This window comes from Rhinolophus hipposideros (assembly GCF_964194185.1).
Source record: "Rhinolophus hipposideros genome assembly, chromosome: 2".
In the NCBI taxonomy this organism is placed as follows: Eukaryota; Metazoa; Chordata; class Mammalia; order Chiroptera; family Rhinolophidae; genus Rhinolophus; species Rhinolophus hipposideros.
The window spans coordinates 47,783,776-47,808,616 of record NC_138048.1 but is presented as its reverse complement, the minus strand read 5'-3'; the positions used below and the strand labels follow the sequence as shown (position 1 = coordinate 47,808,616).

The window sequence follows — 24,841 nt, the reverse complement described above, 5'->3', positions numbered from 1 at the left end:
CTCTGAAATACATCCCTGTTTATTACTTCCTACTGCCTTATTCTGTCAGTTAGCTACTGTGAACCCTGAGCTGTGTGCTGACCAACTCCAAGAAAGTAAAAAGAAAGTCATCTTTAGAACTGAGTTACTGAAGAGAAATTTAGAAGCACACAGAGTAAATAACATATATATCTTTTGCCCTTTCCCTCTGGTGGTACTAAATGACTTTTTAACCACATACTTGTGATTCTTTTTACTAAATGTTTTTGCTGTTGGATTTTGAAGCCTTTTCTCATTGCTGTGACACAGAACATTATATGAATCTTTTCTCTAAAGAAGATGCATAATCTGAGAAAGGTTTTAGAGCTCTTTGTTTCTAAAATATTAGAACTAATGTACAGTAATAGAATTGGGAAAACCATTGAACAGTATTGAAAAAATAAATAAAACGAGTGCAAGATTGTTGTTAGTATCATTATCCTGATTCAAGAATTTGAGAAAGCATAGAGGTGAGTAGGTTGTAATAGTGTCTGTCATCTTTTTAGGTCAGGTGGAAAAACATAATCGGGAAATAGAAGAGAAATCAGCATTGATTATCCAGAAACATTGGAGAGGGTACAGGGAAAGGAAAAATTTTCGCCAACAGAGGCCATCTCTCACGGAGTATAAAGCAGCTGTCACACTTCAGAGAGCAGTGAGTTTAATGTAGTAAAAAAAAAAGTACTGGATTAGGAGGCAAAAACGTGGGTTCAAACCTGGCTTTACTATTTACCTGCTGTAAAGTCTTGGTCAAGTCACTAAACTTTCCTGAGCCTTAGTTTCTTCCTCTATAAAATAAGAAGCTTTTTAACCACTGGCCAAACTAATTTAGACACTCAGTCCTTAGTACTTTCACAGACCCCTGTACACATTTACCATATTGCAATGTTTGTTCTTTTTTTTTTTCTTTCTTACTTGGGCTATGAGCATCTTAAGGATAAGGAATTAAGTCTTATTATTGTCAGGTCTAGCACATGCTTGATGTATGAATGTATGTCTACCGCTTTTACTCAGTTATTTGGATTAGATGACCAAATTCATGGGAAAATGTTTTGTATATTATACAGTTCTATGCAAGTACAGCTTATCATATTGATGTTTTTAATGCACAGATAATGTATTACGTATAATTAGATTATTATAATTTTTAAATTATAGAATGGTGTTCTTAAATGATAATTTTCCTGGGATTTATTTGGAGCATAGGCACAACACACGGCTATTTATTTCATTTAATGACCAGTTTTCCTAATATCTGGTTATTCACTTATACCAGATATTAGGAAAACTGGTCATTAAATGAAATAAATTTAACTTTCATTAGTTTTTCCAGTCCTATAGCATTTAGTTTTACAATCCCTTATTGTTGAATGTTAGGTCAATTTTAGTGTCCCACAGTGGTAGATTTTGAACAGTCTCTTTGTTGAATTCTCTGATTAAAACTTTTACAAGGATTTTTTTTTTTACACCATTCAAAAAATAAAGAGTGTATACAGAGTTTTAGGAAAATAGGAAGAGATGTTTGCCGTCTATTTCCTCAGGCTTTTCTGGGGATCTGAGGCTGTATCTGCATCAGACAGTCCTGTACCACCACTGAGTCAAACCCACACCTGATATTTCCCCTCTGCTACATAAGGCCATCTAGGGATTAACTCATGGATGTCAGCATTGGAGACACTTCCTTTAGAGGAATCCTTGGGTCCTTTCTAATACTTTGACCTCATGGCTACCTCCTTTTTATACTTTTCTCTGTCAGAATCAACCGGATCCTTCTTAAGCAGACTCACTACGTTGCCTGATTTAGATAAGTCCAATACTTTGTAAAAGGGTCTTCTACTTTAAATACCGTAGCAGTTTGTCCACCATTCCTTTGAGAGAGAACCAGGGGTCATTATAGGAGAATATCTGAGGGCTATGAAGTCAGTTATTTGGGCTTTCACACTTTCCTTTGGCATAAGAGGGGAAAAAATCATCACCTCTTCCTCATATCTCACCCACCCAAAAAAAGGAATATGGGTCTCCGTTGAAGTAAGATGAAAAAGGGATGGGTCAAGGTCATATGTATAGTCTTTGCAGCTCACTACTAAAAATGACAGTGAAGTTAAAGCAAAGCTAGACAAAAATAGAAAAGGAAAGAAGAGGATTACTTTCAAAGAGGGAAAAGAAAAAGGAAAATGACAGTGCAGACAAGGAAGGAAAAAGGAAAGTAGTAGAGAAAATCAGAACTGGGCAATGGTCATTAAAGGGCACATTTGCCACATTTTTGAGTATCCATTTCTAAGACATATACTTAATTGGACCTGCATTCTCCAATATAGTAGCCACTAACCATATGAGACTATTGAGTACTTACATGTAGCTATTCCAAATTGAGATATGTTGTACATGTAAAATACCAGATTTTGAAGATTCAGGGTGGAAAAAAAGTATAAAATATTTCACTAATAATTTTTTATATTGATTTCATATTGAAATGCTAATATTTTACATATATTAAGTTATGTTTATATAATTCTATATATGCAAAATATTAATTTTACATGTTCCTTTTTACTTTTTTGTGCCTACTAGAAAATTTAATATTACATTTGTGACTCACATTATATTTCTATTAGCACTGCAATTGGTAAGAAAGAAAAAGATATAATTCATCAGTTTCACAGAAAAAAGTAGGATTATCATTTCACTAAACTCCATCCCACGGGAGGAACTGGTTATTATTAATATCCTTCACAGAGAAAGGCTAGAACTCTTATTTCCCTCCTGTTCCTCTCTTATCTTGTGTAAAAGCAGAGGCATTGTTTCTCAGGTAGCTAAAAACTGAAGAAAACCTATGTAAATTTGCTAAATTCATATTACACATCTTTACTTATGTAGACAAGTTGGAATTCTCTGTAGTGGTATAGTGTTGGAATTAAATTTGAAGAGTTAGCTGACTTTTCCATTTTAATGCTCCAGGATTTTCTTTTCTTGCCTTCTCATCTCTTAAAAAGCTTAGAAGGAAGGTGATGGTTGCTGGTGGCTGGTCTCTAGAGCCAAAATGATGGCTAATTCTTGCTACTGGATTATAGCAGAAAAGTACTATAATGTTATTACACTTATCCATCCAGATCAACCACAAAAACATTTAGTGAAACAAATCATTGGCAGTTTAAAAACTAAAAATTGGGAGATAAATACAGTTTCAGAGAGCCCTCAAATGACAAAGAATGAGGAAAGGAGACAGAAACGTCAAGGTGGGCTTTTCTGATCTAAGGGCACAGATGCCTCTGTTTTGGAACCTTTACTCTATAAAGTTCCAGCATAGCATCATAAGTTTAGGGTAGCACTAAAAGCAGGATGTTGAGGAAACATAGAAGGAGAAGCAAAGAAGAAAATCAAGAGGATCTCTCAACAGGAGGATGCAATTACGATTGAAGGCTCGAATACCATACTAAAACGAAGGAGGTATTAGGGAATTTTATATACTGAATGTGAAGACCTTCAGCCCTTTTTTTTCCATCTCAGCTGCTGTCAGCCAAGCTCATATCTTGCAAGCAATAGACTGAACACCTTTTCTTTCGAAAATCTGAACAGCCCAAGGGAAAAGTCATATACTCACAAAACCAAAAAAACCAGTTCAGTAGCCCTATACTGAAATACAAAATAGATAAACCCTACCCACCTACCTGCTCAATTTCTAAATAGTTTTTTACAAGGTCTGACAATTATGTTCTTGAACTCATCCTAGAAAAGGTGCTACATACCTCACTGCTGAATATCACTACGGTCACCTTCAAAGTACTCCCCTTAGTGAGCTATACACCTATGCCAGTGCCTAGTCCACGCTTCAAAGCAATTTTGGAATTCTTTCTGGAATGGCCATCAGAGCTGTCGTCGTATTCTCCTTGATGTCTTGAATGTCATCAAAATGTCTTCCTTTCAACATTTCCTTTATCTTCGGGTAAAGAAAGAAGTCACTGGGGGCCAGATCAGGTGAGTAGGGAGGGTGTTCCAATGCAGTTATTTATTTACTGGCTAAAAACTCCCTTACAGACAGTGATGTGTGAGCTGGTGCATTGTCATGATGCAAGAGCCATGAATTGTTGGCGAAAAGTTCAGGTCATCTAACTTTCATGCAGCCTTTTCAATACTTCCAAATAGTGAACTTGGTTAATTGTTTGTCCAGTTGGTACAAATTCATAATGAATAATCCCTCTGATATCAAAAAAGTTTACCAACATCGTTGAAAACAAGTTCGCGAACTTAATTGTCCGACCTCATAGTGGCTACTCAAATATCAGATGAAAGTATCACAGGACACCTGAGGAAAGCTAAGGCTAAAACAGAGTAAAATACCTGGTAGAAATAGAGATATTGCAGGGATAAGAAAACCTTTAAAAATCTGTATTTTCTCACAGAGATAAGAGAACTAATACATGAAACAAAACCATGATGGTTATAAGATAGAACAAATATTAAGAGAATAAAATTTGACAGAAAAAAATAAAGATGTAATAAAAGGGCTAGGAAGAAAGATTTGGGAAATCTAGAAAATAGAGCAAAAATAAAAGATAACTAGTCCAGGAAGTCAAACATCCAAACATTTGAAACAAAAACCAAGAAACCTTTAGGAGAGGAAATAATTCAAGATTTCCCAGAATTCCCAGAATTCATGAATGTTAGATTAAAAGGACTAAGGGGGCTAGCCCAATGGCTCAGGCGGTTGGAGCTCCGTGCTCCTAACGCCAAAGGCTGCCAGTTCGATTACCACATGGGACAGTGGGCTCTCAACCACAAGGTTGTCTGTTCGACTCCTAAACTCCTGCAAGGGATGGTGGGCTCCACCCTCTACAACCTAGATCGAAAACGGCACCCTCAGCTGCCACTGAGCTCCCAGATGGCTCAGTTGGTTGGATCACGACCTCTCAACCACAAAGTTGCCAGTTCGACTTCTGCAAGGGATGGTGGGCTGCGCCCTCTGCAACTAACAATGGCAATTGGACCTGGAGCTGAATTGTGCCCTCCACAACTAAGATACCCTCCACAACTAAGATTGAAAGAACAACAACTTGACTTGGAAAAAGTCCTGGAAGTACACACTGTTCCCCAATAAAAAGTCCTGTCTGTTCCCTTTCCCCAATAAAAATCTTTAAAAAAAAAAAAATAATAAAAGGACTAAGGGCAGCCAGATGGTTCGGTTAGAGCCCGAGCTCTGAACAACAGGGTTGCCGGTTCGATTCCCATGTGGGCCAGTGAGCTGTGCCCTCCACAACTAGATTAAAGACGAGCTGCCACTGAGCTGCTGGAGGGGTGACCGGATGGCTCATTGTTAGAGCGCCAGCTCTTAACAACAAGGTTGCTGGTTCAATTCCCGCATGGGATGGTGGGCTGTGCCCCCTGCAACTAAAGATTGAAAATGGCAATTGGACTTGGAGCTGAGCTGTGCCCTCCACAACTAGACTGAAGGACAATGACTTGGAGCTGATGGGCGCTGAGCAAACACACTGTTCCCCAATATTCCCCAATAAAATTAAATAAATATATTCAGGCCTTAATCTACATGGCAAAAATAACCCCCAGAAATAAAGTAAATTAAAAAAAAAGGTGGTCAATACAATGACAGAAGCATACCCACATTTATGAGGTGTGATCAAATAATATGGTGGATGTTGAAATGAAAAAAAAGTATTACAGTAAAAGACACATTGCCGTTAATCCCCCTAGCTTCAAATACACTTATCCCATCATTTTTGCCACTTTCTGAAGCGGTTCTGGAAGTCCTCTTTTATGAGTGTCTTTAGTTGCGCTGCTGTGGCTGCCTCCATGTCCTGAATCATTTTGACTTTGGGGAAGAGCCAGAAGTCACTGGAACGATGGCAAGTTCCAGTGAATAAGGTGGATGAGGACACACTGTAATGTTTTTATTTGACAGAAATTGCCATATACTAGAAGCGATGTGAGACATGAAGCATTGTCATGATGGAGGATGATTTACAGCACACTTTACAACACACCTTCTCTCAACCATAGCTCATACCCGACTGACTGCACTGAACAAGTTGAAACTTGTCACACATTGTTACTAAGCTTTGACAGGCTGCTTCCCTTATTGAATATCCCTCCCTTTCCATTGGATGGCATTTCGCAGCAGCATTTACCATATTTTGTGACCACAATGGAAAGGCTCCGTGTTACACTTTGCTTCTGGTATGGCAATTTCTGTCAAATAAAAATATTACGTTGTGTCCTTATCTACCTCATTCACCAAATCTGGCACTGTGCGACTTCTGGCGGGAAAACAAAGTCAAAATGACCATGAAAGGTTAACATTTTGAATCAATTTAGAACATTGAGGCAGCCATGACAGTGCAACTAAAGACACTCATGAAAGAGGACTTCCAGAACTGCTTCAGAAGGTGGCAAGAGCGTGGACTAGGCGCTGCCGTCGGTGCATAGCTTCCCGAGGAGAGTACTTCTAAGGTGATCATAGTGATATTCAGTAATGAGGTATGTAGCACCTTTTCTAGGGTGAGTTTGTGAATGTAATTTTCAGATCACGTATATGATTTAAAAATGAGTAGCCTTTATTTAGTCATAATAATGTAAACATGAACATTGATTTAACTGAAATTATGATATAATATTTGATGTTTGGAGATATGGGAAGTATATGAGAGTGTAAGCAGTAAAAGAGAGCTACTAAATCCTTACCATCCATGCAAGAGAGTTAATAGATAATACCTATATCTGAAAAATCACGGAAAAGTATTAATAGATGTAGGTAAACATCAAAAGAAAAACCTGAAAGAGTTAAAGTTGTCTTTGTGCGGACAAGATAAGTGGGCAAAGAACTATAGTTTTTTTGTTAATTCTTATAAAACTTGTACTTTAAACAACAGAATTATATCAACAAACTTTCTGGAAAGCATTAAACAGTAAAATACTTGAGGCTTTGTAGGCCATGTAGTCATGTGCAACTGTCCAATTGTACAGTTATAGCACAAAGGAAGCTGTAAACAGTACATAAACAAATGGCTGTGACTGTGTTTCAATAAAATGTTATTTGTAGACACTGGATTTTGACTTCCACATAATTTTCATATGTCACAAAATATTCTTTTCCTTTTGACCTTTGTAACCACATAAAATGTTAAAAAACATTCTTAAATTTTAAGCCATTCAAAAACAGGCAGTTGGCTGGATTTGGCCTGTGGGCTATAATTTGCCAACCCTTGCCTTAATGTGAACATCTAACAGATGAAAATAAAAACTTCAAGATAACCACTTCACTGTGGAACCTAATTGGGTGGTGAATACACATGCAACATATAGACGATACAGAATTGTGGACTTGAAACCTATATAATTTTATTAACCAATGTCACCCCAATAAATTAAAAAAATAAATAAATTAAAAAAAACAAAAAAACAAAGAAGGGAGAAGAATGGGAAAAAAATTGTGCAGAATAAGTTCAAATTTGTCTCCACATCTTGCCTGTTACAAGATTTCCTGTTTTACCGGGAGTCCATTCTGAAGGACATGAGGAAGAACATCCATTTACCAAGCTTTTTCTTGTATGCTGTCTCTTTGATCTTTACAATCCTGTAAGCTAAGTATAATTAGGGTCCCTGTTTTCTGTAGACATGGAACCTGTCCTGTAGAGATAAGTAACTTGCCCCAAAATCATACAGTTTATAAGGGACTCGATTTGATACTAGAACCCAATGCTTTTATCCTATTTTTTGTCTTCATTGCTTACTTTACAAATAATATAGGAGTATATTGTAAAATATTGAAACCCTACAGAAGAATATAATTAAAACATCGTTGTCCTCCCTCACCCCCGTCACAATCCTATCCCTCTCCCCATACACACTCAAGAGTTAACAGCTATTACAGTGTTATTGCTACCCTATGTTGTAGGTAGAAAATAGTTCTATTGTTGGGGAAAAACATTCACAAATCTTTTTTTTTTTTTTCAGGCTCTTAAATTCCTAGCGAAGTGCCGTAAGAAAAAGAAACTATTTGCTCCTTGGCAAGGACTCAGAGAACTCACTGATGCACGCCGAGTTGAACTGAAGCAGCAAGTGGATGACTATGTTAGAGGACATCCAGTATGTAGCCTTCTGTGCCATGGTATCAGTGTTACATTATTATAGTGCATGATGTTCAACAAAACTGTCTCAGGTGCATATGTACATATATTGTTGATATAAGGTAATGTAGCTGCTTTACCATAGAGTTAATGGATTTGGAGTCTTATAATTTCATGGGCATAAAGGTGTAGTTGCTATAAAGGAGACTTTGCTTCAAGTCAGTTATGTTCCATACTGCATCAGCAAGACTGTCTCCACATCCTCACCAACCTTTTTCATGTCCTAATGGGTGAAGTAGTATGTGTGATTTGGATTTGCATTTCCCATTAGTAATTTTGAACATCTTTTAATGTGTTTATTCACCATTTGTGTATCCTTTTTGAAGAACTGTCTATTCAGGTTCTTTGCCCATTTTTTAATGAGGTTTTTTTTGTTGTTGTTGCTGAGTTTTAGGAGTTCTCTATATATTTTGGATACTAATCCCTTATCAGGTATATGATTTGCAAATATCTGTGGGCTTTTACTTGTTGATAGTGACCTTTGATGGAGAAAAGTTTTTTATTTTGGTGAAGTCCAGTTTGTCTATTTTTTCTTTTGTTGCCTGTGCCTTCAGTGTCGTATCCAAGAAATCATTGCCAAATCCAGTGTCATGAAGTTTTTTCTCTATCTTCTAAAAGTTTTATAGTTTTGGCCTTTCCATTTAGGTCTTGGATGTCTATTTCTTATAACGTACTATGTGTGATTCTGATGCATACTCCTGTTTAAGAAAGTGCTACTTTAGCCATACTCTAATGCAGCTATTTAAACTTCCATGGCTGAAAAGTACATAAGGTGTTAGCTGGAATAGGAATGCATCCAAGATCCAGGAACTGGAATATTTGAGAAAGTTGTGGTGTCAGAAGGTTTATCAACTTCAAAGTTAAGATTTCATTCTTCTCCAAATTAATTAAGTTCCCTTTAAAGTAGCTGACTAGCCAAAAGAATACAGTCCTTTGGTTGATTTTGTGCCTTGTTCCATGAAATCAAAAACATTTATAACATTATGGCTTTGATAAGTTTGGGAGTGACGATAAGATAAGTAAGATATAAGGAAGTAAGATAGTTTCATCAGGTAGGGTCCAGAACAAAATGGTTGGCCTTGGTTCCACTCTTCTTCCAGGACAATGTCTTTTATAGTTTTGACTATGATTTCTCAGTCTTACCTCTTCTTCCAAAATACCACACTCTGTGAGGAAGTGAGGTATGGCAGTATACCAAACAGAAACTTCTCCACCTTCATTTTCATCTAAAACTGCTTTTAAAAGGCTATTTAATGCTTTCACAAGAGTACAAAGTAGACATCAATCATAACATTCAATTGATAAGAGACAGCTAAGCATTCTGGAACCTCTGCTAAGTGGTTGGGTGAAACATACTTTGATACATATGTCCTTCCTGTCACAATTTATTCTGTCCTCTGTTCCCAGAGCTCTCAGATGTCAGATGTGACTAGCAAGGAGCTCCATTCCCAAGCTCAACAACAACTACAACACTACTTCATGGGCAGGGCCCTGGAAGAGAGAACCCAGCAACACAGGGAGGCTCTGATGGCTCAGATCAGCACCAACATTGACCAGTTAATGAGTATGTGCTTATTCCATTTTCTTTTTCAACCTATACAACCTATACGAGATTTTGTGACATCTAAAATCTTTAGAAGGAAAACACCATTTAGTGGTCGATTAGCCCATCTCCTGTCCTCAGAAATTTCAACATCTAGATCATACCAGCACACAATGTTCTCAAACGATGTAGATCCCATAACCTCCTTATTGACTACTTCCTCTGGCCTTGCTATCATTCATATGTATCAATTCAGACAAAATTATTAATTTTAAAGACGCCGAGTCCTACTAGTCAGATTCTTTTATTTAGCCTCAAAAGCTGTCGATCATATTTTAGAAGTAGATGATGACAGTAGTTGCAGTGCCATTTTTATAATTTTTAAATGAAGTGATTTCACAAAAATGAATTCATCTGATCCTCACTGGTCTATTGAATGAAAGATCCCATCCATGAAGCCAGTGTTTCAGTCAGCCTCTGAAACTTTTTCTGTGGAGCAGAGAGAACCAGAGTTATCTATTTAATGCCATTACTTGCAAATTTTGTATTTTTGAATGGATAGGTGGCTATAACAGAGTCTCTCATCTATAGGATGAGGTTCTTCTATTATATATTAAAGCTTCCTGTTCTTTAAATAAACCATCTTTAAAAAACTACATCTTTATTATTTTAACACAGAATGGGGTGGGGGGTTACAGTTGCTGCCAGCCACAGCTACAGCTTGTGAATAGTCACATGCCACCTAGCAATGATAATAGATTCAGAGTTGGAACTCTGTCCCTGCCTGCTATTGCAGTTCCGACTTTGTAGTTTCCAAGTTGCCACTTGTTTGTACAGACCTCTCCCTCTCACCTGTTTCTTTTCTCTGTACTACAGAAGCACCAAGTCTGAAGGAGGCAGAAGGAAAAGAATCTGAGCTCTTCCTAAGTAGATCCAGACCTGTGGCGGCCAAGGCCAAGCAGGCGCATCTCACCGCTCTGCAGCATATACAAGCACCCTGGTGGAAGAAGCTGGGGGGAGAAGCAGGAGATGAGGTTGATGTCCCAAAAGATGAGCTTAGTGTAGAATTAGGAACTTTATTCATTGGTGGAACCAAACCGCCTTAAGGAATTACCCCGACACAAATCCTGTGTTTCAGGAGGTTATTACTGGTTCTGTCTCTGGCATGCTAGTAGACTAGAGCTATCCTAACTCATGGTTTTCCAGAGGTTCCTCTCCAAACAAGGACTTACAGGCAGTAAGCAAAGACTTATCTTCTACCTCTATTTCCATTCTGTTTTTTCTTTTCCCCCCATACCTCCATCCCTGCTCACACACACAGATTGGTGTGGCTTGTATTGTGGAAGTAAACTCAGCATGACATTCCATTGCTTATATTAAATGTGATATTTCTTTTTTGTTTCTGCTGTTTTCCAACTAAAGGTGTTTTCTAAATAAACATGTTCAACAATTGTTCTGAAAAACTCACCAGAATTATCTGAACTTTTCACATTTATTTATTAGAATTCCTATTTTTCTATTAATACAGGAAGTATGCTCTTGGCTTTTATTAAAGGAAGGAAAAGAAATGGTCATATGAAGGACATTTGACTATTTTCTACAAAACAGTGTTTGACCTCAATTTCTATCTTGTTATTTCTAAAAGAAACTACATTTAAAAAATCTTGGGGGCAGCCAGATGGCTCAGTTGGTTAGAACGCAAGCTCTTAACAACAAGGTTGCTGGTTCAATTCCCGTGTGGGATGGTTGGCTGTCCCTCCTGCAACTAAAGATTGAAAACGGCCACTGGACTTGGGACTGAGCTGTGCCCTCCACAACTAGATTGAAGGACAACGACTTGACTTGGAGCTGATGAGCCCTGGAGAAATAGACTGTATCCCAACATTCCCTAATAAAAAAAAGAAAATTAAAAAATCTTCCTGGGATTCAACGCAAGAATAATTTCTCCAGATAAAATTGCATTTTTTTTTTTCTATGAGAACTATACAACCCACTATTTCCCTTTTTGTCTCCTAGGAATCTCACAGTTGAATATAATGTTTAACTTCTGTTACAGTCCTAGGTAACTATGTGACCATTTGGTTCCAACCTAGTCATTTCTGATTTTCCTATTTATTTTTAATTGTGTTTTAATAGCAGAAGCCACCACTATTTGTGTTTGTAATAGTATGGAATTTAAGTTAAAATTAATTAACTAATCATGGACGCCACAGTATAAGGCACTTGGAGTGTGCTTTTAGTATAAATAAGTGGAAATACCAGTATTTCTGGATGGGAAGACCAAATAGTATAATGTCCATTACTCCAAAGTTGAGGTTAGTAAATTCTAGTCAAATCCTCATGAAATTTTTATTCAGAACTGGAAAACAAATGTATGAAATTCATCTGTAAGAATAAGCAGATGAGAGTTCTGGTTTCACTTAGAATGTAGAAAGCTATGTGAGAGTCTTACTCCTACTGGTACCCTTACAAAAAAAATGCCAGGTAATCTACAAAAATAGTTTTTCCTGAGCCTATCAGATATTTGAAGCCTCAAGAGGCCCAAATAAATTGAGATAGGCCTCAATATCTATGAAATGAATTTTTCATCTTTAGTAGAGCATAGGACACAAAGGTAGCTGGATAAGAAGTCAGCTAAAATTTTAACAAATACTTAAAGGCCAAGGGTGAGGTAACCTGTCAGTTCAGCATACCTAGGAACCTCAGACAGGAGAATTTAGACCTCTACCAAATAAAAGAAAGTTGTGGGAGCAGGGCAGGAGGCCTGAAGAGATGCACTTAGTGTCAAAGGCACATATGAAGTGATAGGCCGCTACTGGGTGACATACCCAAAGCACCACCCACTTTCCCAAACCCTTCCTTTAAAACTTTACAGCTGCCAGAGCTGTGGCAGCAAGCTCTCTGACCTCCAAGGCTCAGACAAAATTCCAGTGTTTGTTTAAGGAAGGAATAGAAACAAAGCCTATTTGTCCCTGGGGCATGATAGGAAACACTCTATCCCAGACACAAATAGAGATCCAGTGTTGCTAAGGGAGGAATAGAAACTCCACTCCTGGGAGAGCGTCCGGAAATCATCTTGGGCCCAGAAATCCTACACCAACAGAAAGCAGAGGTCTTCTAATACTGGTCTTTCTGCTAAAGACCAACCGCAGATATGAGGCAGTTCGACTGCCCTGGGGTAGATGGTTAGGAACCCCAAGAAAGCCCCACGCCAACCCCAGGAAGAAGAGACCGGGCCCCAAATTTAGGCTGGATCAGGACAACAGACCACACAGCACAATGACTGGCCTAGCACCAAGCAAGCAACTGCAGTTTACTGCTAGGGAAAAGTACATGGAGAGAGAGCCTCTCTGTGGTAAAAGCATACAAGATGACTAAACGTGGAAGGTAGACCAGGAACACTGAGAAAAACTTTCTAGACTCCACTCTGAGCACAAGCTAACAGCAGATAAAAAATAAAGGAATTGCAGCCTATGGTACATTGAAAGTAAGAAAAACCAAACCCAGCTAAACTGACTAGTTTAACTCAACCCTCCTGCAATACTGAAATACATTTTTTCTTTTAATTGGACTTAATATATCATATTTTCTGACTTATAATGCTTATATTTACTATATTAATGTAACAACAATTCTGCATTACGGAGGTAATAGTGAAAATTATCTAAGACATGAAAAAAGTGATTTTATCTATTTGTCACAATTTAATTTTGTTGGATGACTTGCTCACATTATCAGCTCATTTTCTATAGAGAATACATTTATATGTACTTTATAATACAAATATGAGAAATACAAGAGAAATACAAGAAACATAATTAGTATTTCATTTTTATGAACTTATAGAGTGCCTGAAAATAGAAAATTCTACAGTTAATACAAATTCTGTAGAAAAGCCACTCTGAATCATATTTTTCAGGAATATTCATATCCATTTAGATCAATTTCAAATTATGGCAAAAGAGAATCTAAATGCATGATTGCTAGGCTGAATTTTTTTTATTGCAGAAAATACATTCTATCTAATACATATTCCATGGCTAAAAATTCCAATCCGTTTCCATATTCTCTCATTAGAAATGTTTTCCTTTTTTCAAACACCACCAATGAGAGGCATTAGATAATGCATTATTAGTTATCTGGCAGATTCCCTAGTTGTGAAGTAAATATGATTTCATCACAGTAAAAATTGTCCTAGTACGATTCAAGAGGTAAAGTTGCTAACAAGTTCAAGAAGGAACTCATGATGTCCAGTGACAAAAGAGAAAGGAAATCCAATTTGGTTGTTGAAAAACTACATTAGAATTCATTTCTGCCTCATAAGATTACTGAAATTAGTAAGCCTGCTACTTTGAAGACAGTGGTATGCGATAAAACAAATATATTATTTTGTTATGAAAGACCATGCTAGTAATATTTCTATCATATGTGTTTAAGAGTGTCTGGGGAGATCAAGACAAACCAATATTTACCTTGGTGATCATATAAGACTAATTCATGGCGGCATCTGCTATTTGAAGCTGAATTTGCTATTTTGCCAGGTACAATCCCAAAACAGCTTTTTCCGTTATTCAGAGTGGTCTTAGAATACCTCTCTTGCTAAGGAATTCCCTGAAGGTTTTAAGTAAAAACAGTAAGTAGTACAACTGTAATGCATCCCCAGCAGAGTCAACCTGATTCCTTTCCATGAAACATAGTTTATATCCCTAAATTTTCCACTGATGAAAAATTCATGCTTCATCATTTTTCAGTTTTTTATAAACTTTAGGGTCAAGCTCCATTTGGTAAATTTGTTCAGACTTAGACACTGGACAAGCTCCTGCATGTTCTTTCTTGTGACAGTCCAGAAGTTTCAGCAGCTCTTGTCTCCAGGTTAAAAGTTTCTCTCTTCACTGGAAAATCTGGGTGCCATTTCCCCACCATGTGCATATCACTATGACTTTGTTTTCTGGGGAACATTCCCTCTGGCCATTTTTTGATGCTATGTTTCCTGGTGCTTGTATATCTAAGTTAGAAAGGCATATAAGCTGATGACTTTCTATGTCATGTTTGTGTGTTAACCACATAGGCCAACTTCATAGGCAGCTCTTAGGGTCTGTGCTTGAACTCCGTGGATCCTTGGACCCCTGGCTCTTCCCCTTGCTCTAGACAAGAGATCACTTTAGATTTGCAGAGTACAAATACAGTTAGAGAGATTGGCAGTCTCAGTTTTCCTGCATCACATCATTGTAGAGGGCCCTCTGACTGGGATCCAGTAACTTCCACTCTTCCTGGAAAAATGCATGGCCACGTCCTCAAATGACAACAAGCTCTGGGACTCAGGCAAGATGAGCTCAGATGCCACTGTCAAGTCTTGGGTGTTCAGGAAAGGCAAGATCTGAGCTGGCATAGCTCTCATACACATAGGCTGTTTATGAGTATTTCTGCTCAGCTGTTGTAGACCCTGGTATGTATTCCAAAATTCTTCATCCTGGAACCTGCCCACTGGATGGGACGCTGCTGGCTTCAGCTTGAAGCCTAGGGCCTCTGCTGTTTCTCCCAAGAGCACTGCCTCCTTTCCCAGCTCATGGACTGCAACTGGCATCATTCTGTCTTGGAACAGTTTGCTCCTGTGTTGGACACCTCTCAGAAGCCTGATACCTCTCAGAAGCCTGCTCATTCCACACCTACATCCCTCCTAAGACCCAACCTGTCAACCTCCCTTCTCATCCTAAAGCTTATCCAGCAGAAGGCAAAGGAGATACCACAGACAGAATAGGTCCCCAAATCTCAATCTCTTCCATCCTCAAAGGGAGACTATATACAGAGACCTGTGGAAACCAGGAGCCTGGAGGCAGGCAGAATACACATCAAGAGGATGAAACAAAAGTCATCCGGTCTGGTCTGGGTTTTCCTAAAGCCAGCCCAGTTTCTCCAGGGATATAGTGCCTAATCGGGAGTACCAATGTTCTCAGGAGAAAAGTCAGGAGAACAGAAGTCCTGATTCCTGAAGGAAGCCTCCTGACATGCTTCTAGAAGTTAATTGGTATGAAGGATGACTACCAACTACTCCATGTCTACATGGAGACAAAGGTCTGAAATTTTACCCCATGCAATACTGGCTTCCTAGGGACACCAGAACAGACGCCCCCAAATTTCCAGAGCAGCAATCCCTCTGTCCTCAGCATAGGTGGGACACAAGTTCCCATCTGCTACACCAACATTCTGTAGGCAGGTCCTAGTTAAGAAATGGGTACCAAAATACCTGCACTTCCAGTGGAAACACCCACGGCTCACTATGAGGGCTAGGGATATCAGAGGAATGATCTTTTCTTAGGCTTTGAGCGTGGGGTGTTTGGTACTCTCTGGATTCTTCCGGGACTTTTGCTGATGTAGGGAAATGTAACTGATAAGGACTCAGAGCTCTGCGGGGCAAGTATATAGATATTTTCATACAAAATCCAAATCTCATAATTTAGACTTTTCTTCACCCTTAAAGATCCCCGATGAATGAGGATTTTAGTTAATGACTATTAAATATAACTGAGAGACCAGCTGCATGAGAAGTCTGCACATCATTAGGAAGCATGTTCAGTTGTTGATGAAGTCAGCTGGATGCCTCAGCCCCAAACAGCTGCAGTTTATATTCAGCAACATTCCCTTGCTTACTGACCTCAACTAGAAGTTCTTGGAGAGCCTGCAGAAGACCTTCCAAACTCTAACTCATGTCGGGCTTGGAAGGGCTGCCCTGTACATACCAAGTTTTAAGGAGTGCAAGAGGATGAAACGAGTCGTCAGGCCTGGATTGTTTTTCTAAAATTACAGTACCCTGCACACACTGTACCCCTTCTGATTGTTTTTTCCCCTAAGCATTTTGCCATCTACCATATTATTTACCTTTATCTCTCCTTACTAAATTATTATTCCAAAAAGGCAAGCATTTTTGTCTCATTTGATCTCAGCTATATCTCCAGGTCCAAGAACAAACAGCATATTGTTGTTTTTTTTTTTTCGTGCTCCAACCAACTGAACCATCCGGAAAGCAGCTCAGCTCAAGGTGCCCTGTTCAATTTTTAGTTGCAGGAGGCGCTGCCCACCATCCCTTGCGGGACTCAAGGAGTTGAACCGGCAACCTTGTGGTTGAGAACCCACTGGCCCATGTGGGAATCGAACCGGCAGCCTTCAGAGTTAGGAGCAGCTCCAACCACCTGGCCACCGGGATGGCCCCCAGGAACAGTATATTGTAATTGCAGTAATTGCAGGGGACTGCAATTTTAGATGGGTAGCCAGCAAAGGCCTTACTGAGCTTGTTTGAACCTCAAAGGGTTATGTAAGCATCATGGTGAGGATGCATAGAGTGGCCTGACTAGCTGAGTGCCTGGCACACACTAAGACTCAATAAATTCAAACTAATACTCTTACTGTCAACAGTGCCTGATCACGGGAGCTGGTTACTTTTACCCGCTTTCCTTAGGGGCTTAAGGAGAGCATGCATGATTTCGGTGGCTTTTACTGGAGTTCCTCATTGACTCCCATTCCAGGACCCGAGCTTTCAAATCTCACCCTTTGCTTAAGGCCCAGATGAAGCGCCACTTCCTAGGAGGCACTTTCCTCGTATTCGCTATTCTCTCTCTCTCTCTCTCACTTAGATCCTTAGAGACTTCTCCGATCTCGTCCGAGTTCATTACTAAGTCGCTATTTGTCTTTGGGCGAGTCACTTTAATCAGGTTCTCATTTTTTATCAGTAAAATTAAGAAGTTAGATGAGATCTACTTTCCGTCTTTAATATTCATGACTCTAAGAGCAAATCCCAAATTCCCATTCTTCTCACAGCTCATTCAACAATCCTAATGGCAGCTGCTGCCCGCTGTCCGAGGGTCTCCGCAAAAGCCCAAGCCTTAGCCTGGGTCAGTCGAGTCCAACGGTACCGAGGAAGCGCAGGTAGCCGGCCGACCCACCTTACAATGGAAACACCTGACCTTTCCCAGAACGCCCGCCCTTCCAGCACTTCCGGCTCTGCCCGGATCTTCTTCCGGAACACTAGCTCCCGTTTGACCCCGCCCCTCCTCCCCTCTTTAGAATCCATTGGCTGTTTCTTTGAGGAAGGGGTTAGTTACAAACAAGGCGTGTCTGGTCTCCCTGGAAACGCTCTGCCGATAGCCCTGATTGGTCCATGTCCTAACCATCTTCCGTCCCAACTGCGAGTGGCTGAGTCCCTTGGCGGGGCGCGGCAGTGGTAGGTGTCGCGTTCGGGATTCCTGAGCTGACGTGGCTTAAATTTGGGAGGAGGGGGGCAACTGGAGCCTCTTACCGTAGCCTCTTCCAGGTGAGTGGGGGACGATCCCCAACTGCTCCCCCCTCCTTGAGTCTTTTAACGATCACCCCGGTCACAGGGCCCGCGGAGCTGCCGAAGCAGCCACACTCTGGTCCTTTGCCCCGCCCCGCCTCTCCCGGATTCAGTCCGGGATCCGACCCTTCACCCGTCTCCCTTCATTTACCAGGCCTAGTTCTAGTCGTCCACGTATTTGCTGGCCGCGCCAAGGGCTTCGGAGTCGCCCTGCGCGGTCTGCCTCCTCCATAGGACGTGTCTCCTCCGGGAGCGACAGAGAAAAGCGCTGGGCTCAGTCCTGCCCGCCAGGCCTTGCTCCCTGAGCGGCCTGCTTTGGCCGCCCTGGATACGCGGCAGCTGGCCTCGGAAAGAACCTGCCGGGCCCCTGCACTCAGCCCCTAAACAAACTCAGTGTCCGGAAGGGGAGGCGGGACCCAAACAAATCAAAGGTCTCGAGGGCGGAGATCCCAGAAACATTGGCGATATTAACATAAACTGGAGCCTGTCGAAAGATCCTGCTAAGGAGTTGCTGGGATGATCCGGAGAGAGGGATGATCCTTGCGATCCCATCGGTATTAAAGTTCCAGGAATCAGAGGTGCGCAGGCTGTTGGAGGAAAGGTACTCCTGCAGAGAGTTACGGAGGGAAAAGAACTCGATTTGGTGGTTTGAAGGGGAGGGTGAGCCCCTTGACAAAAGGAATATATTTGTCTGACTTATTTAAAGAGTTCCAGTTGGTCTGTGGTGAGAGGACAGTTTAAGAGTGGGACAGAAGTATTTTCATTTTTGGAAATAGTTGGAAGCTTTCTGAGCTTTTATAGAATCTTACAGTTATCTGCAAGATTCTCTCCCCACAGAGAGCCTAGCGGCCTTCCCTAAAGCATGAAGTAATTAAATTTGGACGGTCAGATGATTGTGAATTATGAATAGTCAAAACCAGGAAATGATCGTTTGGAAAATGGCAGGATTTGGTTACAGAATAGATACACGAAAAAGTTAAAGAGAACTCAAAAATTGCAGGCATTGTACACTGTTTCACAGCTTACTTTTCATCCCTTGACCATGGAATGACCATTAAATGCTTTCCTCTTTACTACATTAAATTTGACTTTTAAAGTAGTTCCAAACATTTTTAATTGCGCTCCCTATCAGTAAAACATTTTGAGTAAGCCACCTCCAAATACTGTATATTTAATTATGGATAATGTATAAATGGCACTGTAAATATATTACTTAGATTATAAAACATGCAAAAGCACATTTTAAAATGGATGAAAAAAAATCTTGCCCACTTTCTGTATGCTCCCAACCCAATTAGGAGTACATATAAAGGTGTTTCCTTATTTTTCAAGAAGGCTGCTTGCATCTCTGAGGACTTCCAGACTGGGGGGACCTTTTAAAACATTTTTTTTTTTTTTGAGAACTTCTATTCTTCTGGGATGTACCCTCTCCTAAAAATAATTGTCTGTAGGGGATAATTCTTTGTTCCTTCTGCTTGACTCTTAAAGGTCCCCTTCTTTTTTCCCCCTTTGCATTAATGGATTATTTAAAGGAATGTTGGTTTTATTCTTGTTTGTAAAAAATAAATCATAAACTTCTCTAGGTTAACTACTGTTAGGAAGATATTATTTGGGAAACATCTCACCACTAATCATTACATACCAGTCTATTGTTAGGAACCACTATGTAAGTGAAGCTTAGGCTTTATAATACTCTACTTTTAATTAAGCTATTTTAAAATCAGCAGCATGTGCTTTCAGTAGAATGAAATTTAGTACAGATATAATATAAAACAAAAATATCTCCTGACCCATTTCCTCATTCCCCACATTCTGGAAGTAAGCACTATAAATAATTTCTTGGGTTTTTTTCTTAAGAAACTTTTTTTATATGCTAAACACTATGGAAAAAATAAATCTTTTTTTAAATAATTTTTTTATTTTTCAATTACAGTTGACATACAATATTAGTTTCAGGTGTACCACATAGTGATTAGACATTTATATAACTTACAAAGTGATCACCCTAATAAATCTATTACCCATCTGACACCATACATAGTTATTACAATATTATTGACTGTATTCCCAATGCTGTACTTTACATCGCCAAGACTACTGTGCAATCACCAGTTAATCTCTTCCCCTTTTTCACCCATCTCCCCAATCCCTCTCCCAGCTGGCAACCATCAAAATATTCTGTATCTATGCGTCTGTCTGTGTTTTGTTTGTTCATTTATTTTTCTTTAGATTCTACATGTAAGTGAAATCCTGGCATTTGTCTTTCTCTGTCTAACTTCCCCTTAGCGTGTGTTTTGTGATCCCACTTAAGAGAGAGGACAAACACATGCTGTTGTATCCCTTTCTTTTGCCTCAATACTATATTTGTTTGTCTATATCCATAAGTATAAAACTACCTCCTTTTTACAAAAAGGGTTATACAGCATTCCCTTATAGAAATATCAATGTATTTAGCCTGTTCCCTTTTGATGAGCATTTAGATCACTTCCAGTTATTGGCCATCACAAACACTGCTACAGTGAACGTCTGTGTGCACATATCCTTGTGCCTTGTGTGAGCCTGGCTGTGGTATGCACAATATGGAACTCTTTGGGATCATACTATTCTGAATCATTTCATTTTAGTCCATACAGTCCTCAAAAAAAGTGCTCATGGAACTATACATATATGTAAGTATATGAGCGCTCTCAGGCATCCAGCCCTATTTTCAGCCTCAGTGACAAATGTTGGGTGATGAGGTGATTCAGAACACACATTATCTTTTGTGTATCTCCACCAGCCAAGAAGCTTTGTTGAGCTTTGTGACTGGGAAAATTACTTAACCTCATTATGCCTTAGTTTACTCGCCTTAAAACGGGATATTGATAGCGCCTCCTCTTTCGGGTTGTTTTAATAATAGAAAAAGTGAAATAATGAGGGTAAATAAATTATATGTAAAGCAATTGAAACAGTACTTATAGTACTTTGTATATAAATTATAGTTATCATTTACTTCTACATTTAATGAAAATAGTTTTTTGTGTCATGTAAAATAGTTTTCATTTTCTAATTGTAATTTATATCGTAATATTGCATATGCTTTTTCCAGCTATATAGCACCACTTCCTATTAGCTCTTCAAACTGGTTTTGAATTACTTTGAGAATTAAGGAATTAAGAAACACTACTGAGGCTCCACCAAATATGCATTAAATAAGTTTGAGGAGGGACCTGGAAATCTAATCATTTTCTGTGTTATTTCTTTGGGAAGTATAATTTAAATACCAAAGCAAATGGATGTCCACCAAGGCACGCACTCACTATCTTCAGTTATGGTTTTCCTGTGCATTTTGTACTAAGTTCTCTGTGGTTAGGGACATGCTTTAGATTTCTTTTTATATTTTTGTGGCTCCTGGCATTATGCTCTATACCAGGTAGTTATTTTGAAAATAATTATAGCAGACAATAATTTATAGCAGTGAAGACTTTAAGAAAATAAGACTTACTGAATTTAAGTACCACCTCAGCATTCAAGTGTCGAGATCCTGTGCAGGGTTTGTGGAAGGTAGGGCCAGCATTGACTTTGAGGGATTGTTTTATTTGCTCAGTGTTTTATTGAAGCCTTGCCTTGGCATGTAGCTCTTTATTTTTTTATTTTCCCAAGTTGCTAGTCATCATTCTGGTGCTTTATAAAACAATAGCAAGAGCATTGTTTGTCCAACAGTGACACATACTCCGTACATGAATTTATTACTGTGAGCATAAATATTTTCCCCTTTACTTATTTTTATATATGCATCTGCCCATTTCTGTCCTACAGTGAGCCTAACAGAGGGGGGAGATCTATCTTTCTTCATTTAGTTTTAGCATGGCAACTTAGTGGCTCTTTTGCTCTTAAATTCCCAACCTTTGCGCAGCCTAAAGCACTTAACTGCCTGAGATGCTCTTTCCATTTCCATTTCCTTTTCCATGTTATTACTTTCATATCAATCACTATAGAAATTTATCTTGATCTTGGAGTCGTAATGCTGGGAATTAGAAAGCTGCTTGTCAGTCTTCTTCATTTTAAGGTGAGGAAACTGTAAAGTGACTTAGCCGGTATAATACAACCTTTTGGTGTTGGAGCCAGGACTCAAAGTTCAGTTCCTGGCTGCCAATTTGGTGCTCTTTCCAATATGCCGTCTATTTTCTCATTGCTCTCTGAGATTGTTGAATCAGTCTATGAGAAACTCCTCTTACTTTGACCTGAAATGGTACATCCCTGATACTGATCTTTTCTTTCTTCAAATATACATATTTTTAAATGGTTATGTAAGAAAAGTAACCTATTTTCTATTTAAAGAGCTTTTTTTCTTACCCAATAATGCTTAGTTAGCTGAGGGACTTTGAAATGTCTTAACTTCTTTGAGTGTCAGTTTTCCTCATCTATAAAATGGGGATGAAGAAAATACATACCTTGCAGATTTTGTAAGGATTAGAGAGAAATATATATAAAGTGGTACATAATGCTCAATAATTATTACCATTAATAGTATCATCCTATGTTCATCTGCATGTGTCCTTTATGTACAATAATTTTTAGTAGGATGCTGATGGAGACACACTCTTTGAGGGAGGATGAATCAATGTCATGTGTGGTAGTGGTAGATTGAGGTGGGGGTAGTTTTACTTTGAAAAAAATATTGTTGGACATTCTGGGTTGATAATCTCAGGTACATGGTAGTCTCTTTTAGTATGTAGCTTCAAGTCTTTAAATTGCAGATAAGCGCTCTTGGATTTTGGTTTTTTATATTTGTTCTGTACCTTTGCTTTGGTTTTCTTCAGGAAATTCGTGTTGCTGTATACCTACAGTGTTTCTTATTTTGTTGTGATTCCTTTTTTTATTGCTTTTTCTTAAAAAATTTTTAAATAAACAAATTGTTAGTAGTAATTTTAGATTTACTGCAGAAAATGTGCAAAGATAGTTCACAGTTCAGTATACCTCTCACCCAGTATTCCCTAATGTTAATATGTTACATTAGCAAAGTGCATTTGTCAAAACTAAGAAACCAACATTGATTCATTACTATTAACTAAACTTCATACTTTGTTCGAATTTCACTATTTCTCCATTAATTAATGCCCTTTTTCTGTTCCAGGATCAAATTGTAGAATATCACATTGCATTTAGTTCATTTCTTTTTTCTTTTTTTGAGATAATTGTAAAGTCACACTTGTAATAAATAATACTGAAAGATCCCTGTACACTTTTTCCACTTTCCCTCAGGATATCATTTTACAAAACTACTGTGTAATACCACAACCAGGATACTGACATTAATACGTTTCCCAGTTTTATTTGTATCCTCGTGTGTGTGAATATATAATAAGTTCTATACAATTTTATCACCCGTATTGGTTCCATATCTACCACCATAGTTAAGATATTGCAGGGTTCCAGCACCACACTTATGTTACCTTTTTATAACTAAAACTACCTCCTACCCTCCGACTTCCAACCCCTCCCTAAACACTGGCAACCAGTAATCTGTCCTCCATTTCTAAACTTTTGTCATTTCAAAAATATGCACACATGTAATTATGTAGAATGCAACCCTTTGGAATTGGTTTTTTTTTCATTCATAAATTCCTGCAGATTAAATTGTTGTGTGGATCAATAGTTTGTTCCCTTTAATTGCTGCACAGTATTCCACGGAATGTATATACCCTCATTTGTTTAACCATATTGAAGGTTACTTGTTGAAGGGCATCTTTTCTGAATCCAGTTTTGGACTCCTACAACTGAAGTGGCTATCAACATTCATATACAGGTTTTGTGCGAATTTAAGTTTTTATTTCTCTGTAATAAATGCTTAGGAGTAAAATTACTGGGTCATAAGGTAGTCGTATCCTTTTGATTTTTAAAATTATCCTTCATTTCAATTTTCTTTTTTTCTTAAGGCATGATTTGTTGTGGTTATTCATTTTCCTGTTTCTTGTAGTTTCATTTCCATTTCCAAAAGGATTAAGATTATTTTTAATTATTTCGTGTTTTCTACTTCTGGGTTTTTCTATTTAGGGGTAAATTATAATTTTGTTTCTTTGAAAACATTTGAAGTCAAAGAAAGCATCTTCTACGTATATATTCAGCAAAGTTTGCGGTATAGAAAATGTGAAAGTATCAGAAGTAATTTTTCTTTAGTAAAAGTAAATGATGCATATTTCATTTCCCAGTGTTTGTGCTCTGCTGTTAATACTTAACTATTTAACTATTAACATTTAGCAGTTAATACTTAACTATTAATTTTTGTTAATAGTTGAGTAGGTATTAATATTGGAAGTAGATACTCTTGTTTTAAGCTTTATTGAGATATAATTGACAAATAAAAATGTATTTATTTAAGTTGTATAATGTGGTTTTGATATACATGTACATTATTAAATGATTATTACAATCAAGCTAATTAATATGTCCATTACTTCACATAGTTACTTTTTTATTGTGATGAGAACATTCAAGATTTACTCTCTTAGCAAAATGCAAGTACAATATATTAGGTTGGTGCAAAAGTAATTGCAGTTTAAAAGCTTAAAAATTACAATTGCAAAACCCAATTACTTTTGTACCAACCTAATGGTATTATTATAGTTACCTTGCTGTACATTAGATCCCCAGAACTTATTCATCCTATATAAGTAAAACTTTGTGCCTTTTGACAAACATCTCCCCATTTTCCTTGGCCCCTGGCAACCACTATTCCACTCTGCTTCTATGAGTTTTATTTTTCATATATAAGTGAAATCATGCAGTATTTGTCTTTCTGTACCTGGTTTACTTCACTTAACATAATGCCCTTCG

General features: G+C 38.3%; 3 protein-coding genes across 13 annotated transcripts in view; 2 read left to right on the top strand and 1 right to left on the bottom strand.

Moving 5' to 3' along the window:
* IQCB1 (IQ motif containing B1) overlaps window positions 1–11,649 on the top strand; it is a 45,575-nt gene extending 33,926 nt beyond the window's left edge. For both annotated transcript variants that reach the window (XM_081075584.1, XM_081075585.1), the window contains exons 12-15: window positions 525–673; window positions 7,984–8,115; window positions 9,564–9,720; window positions 10,576–11,649. In XM_081075584.1, the coding sequence (XP_080931710.1) occupies window positions 525–673; window positions 7,984–8,115; window positions 9,564–9,720; window positions 10,576–10,805 (668 nt within the window). In that variant the 3' untranslated portion in view covers window positions 10,806–11,649. The remainder of the gene's footprint in view (window positions 1–524; window positions 674–7,983; window positions 8,116–9,563; window positions 9,721–10,575) is intronic.
* EAF2 (ELL associated factor 2) overlaps window positions 1–18,421 on the bottom strand; it is an 89,870-nt gene extending 71,449 nt beyond the window's left edge. Inside the window, exon 1 of the mRNA XM_081075610.1 lies at window positions 18,177–18,421. The gene's annotated coding sequence lies outside the window, so the exon portion shown is untranslated. The remainder of the gene's footprint in view (window positions 1–18,176) is intronic.
* The window catches only part of GOLGB1 (golgin B1), a 73,183-nt gene continuing 66,119 nt past the window's right edge, over window positions 17,778–24,841 (top strand). For 2 of the 10 annotated variants that reach the window (XM_081075490.1, XM_081075496.1), the window contains exon 1: window positions 17,778–18,004. The gene's annotated coding sequence lies outside the window, so the exon portion shown is untranslated. Of the gene's footprint in view, window positions 18,005–18,431; window positions 18,604–24,841 lie in introns of those variants that run through there. The other 8 variants (XM_081075493.1, XM_081075489.1, XM_081075497.1 and 5 more) reach the window with 5 other exon arrangements.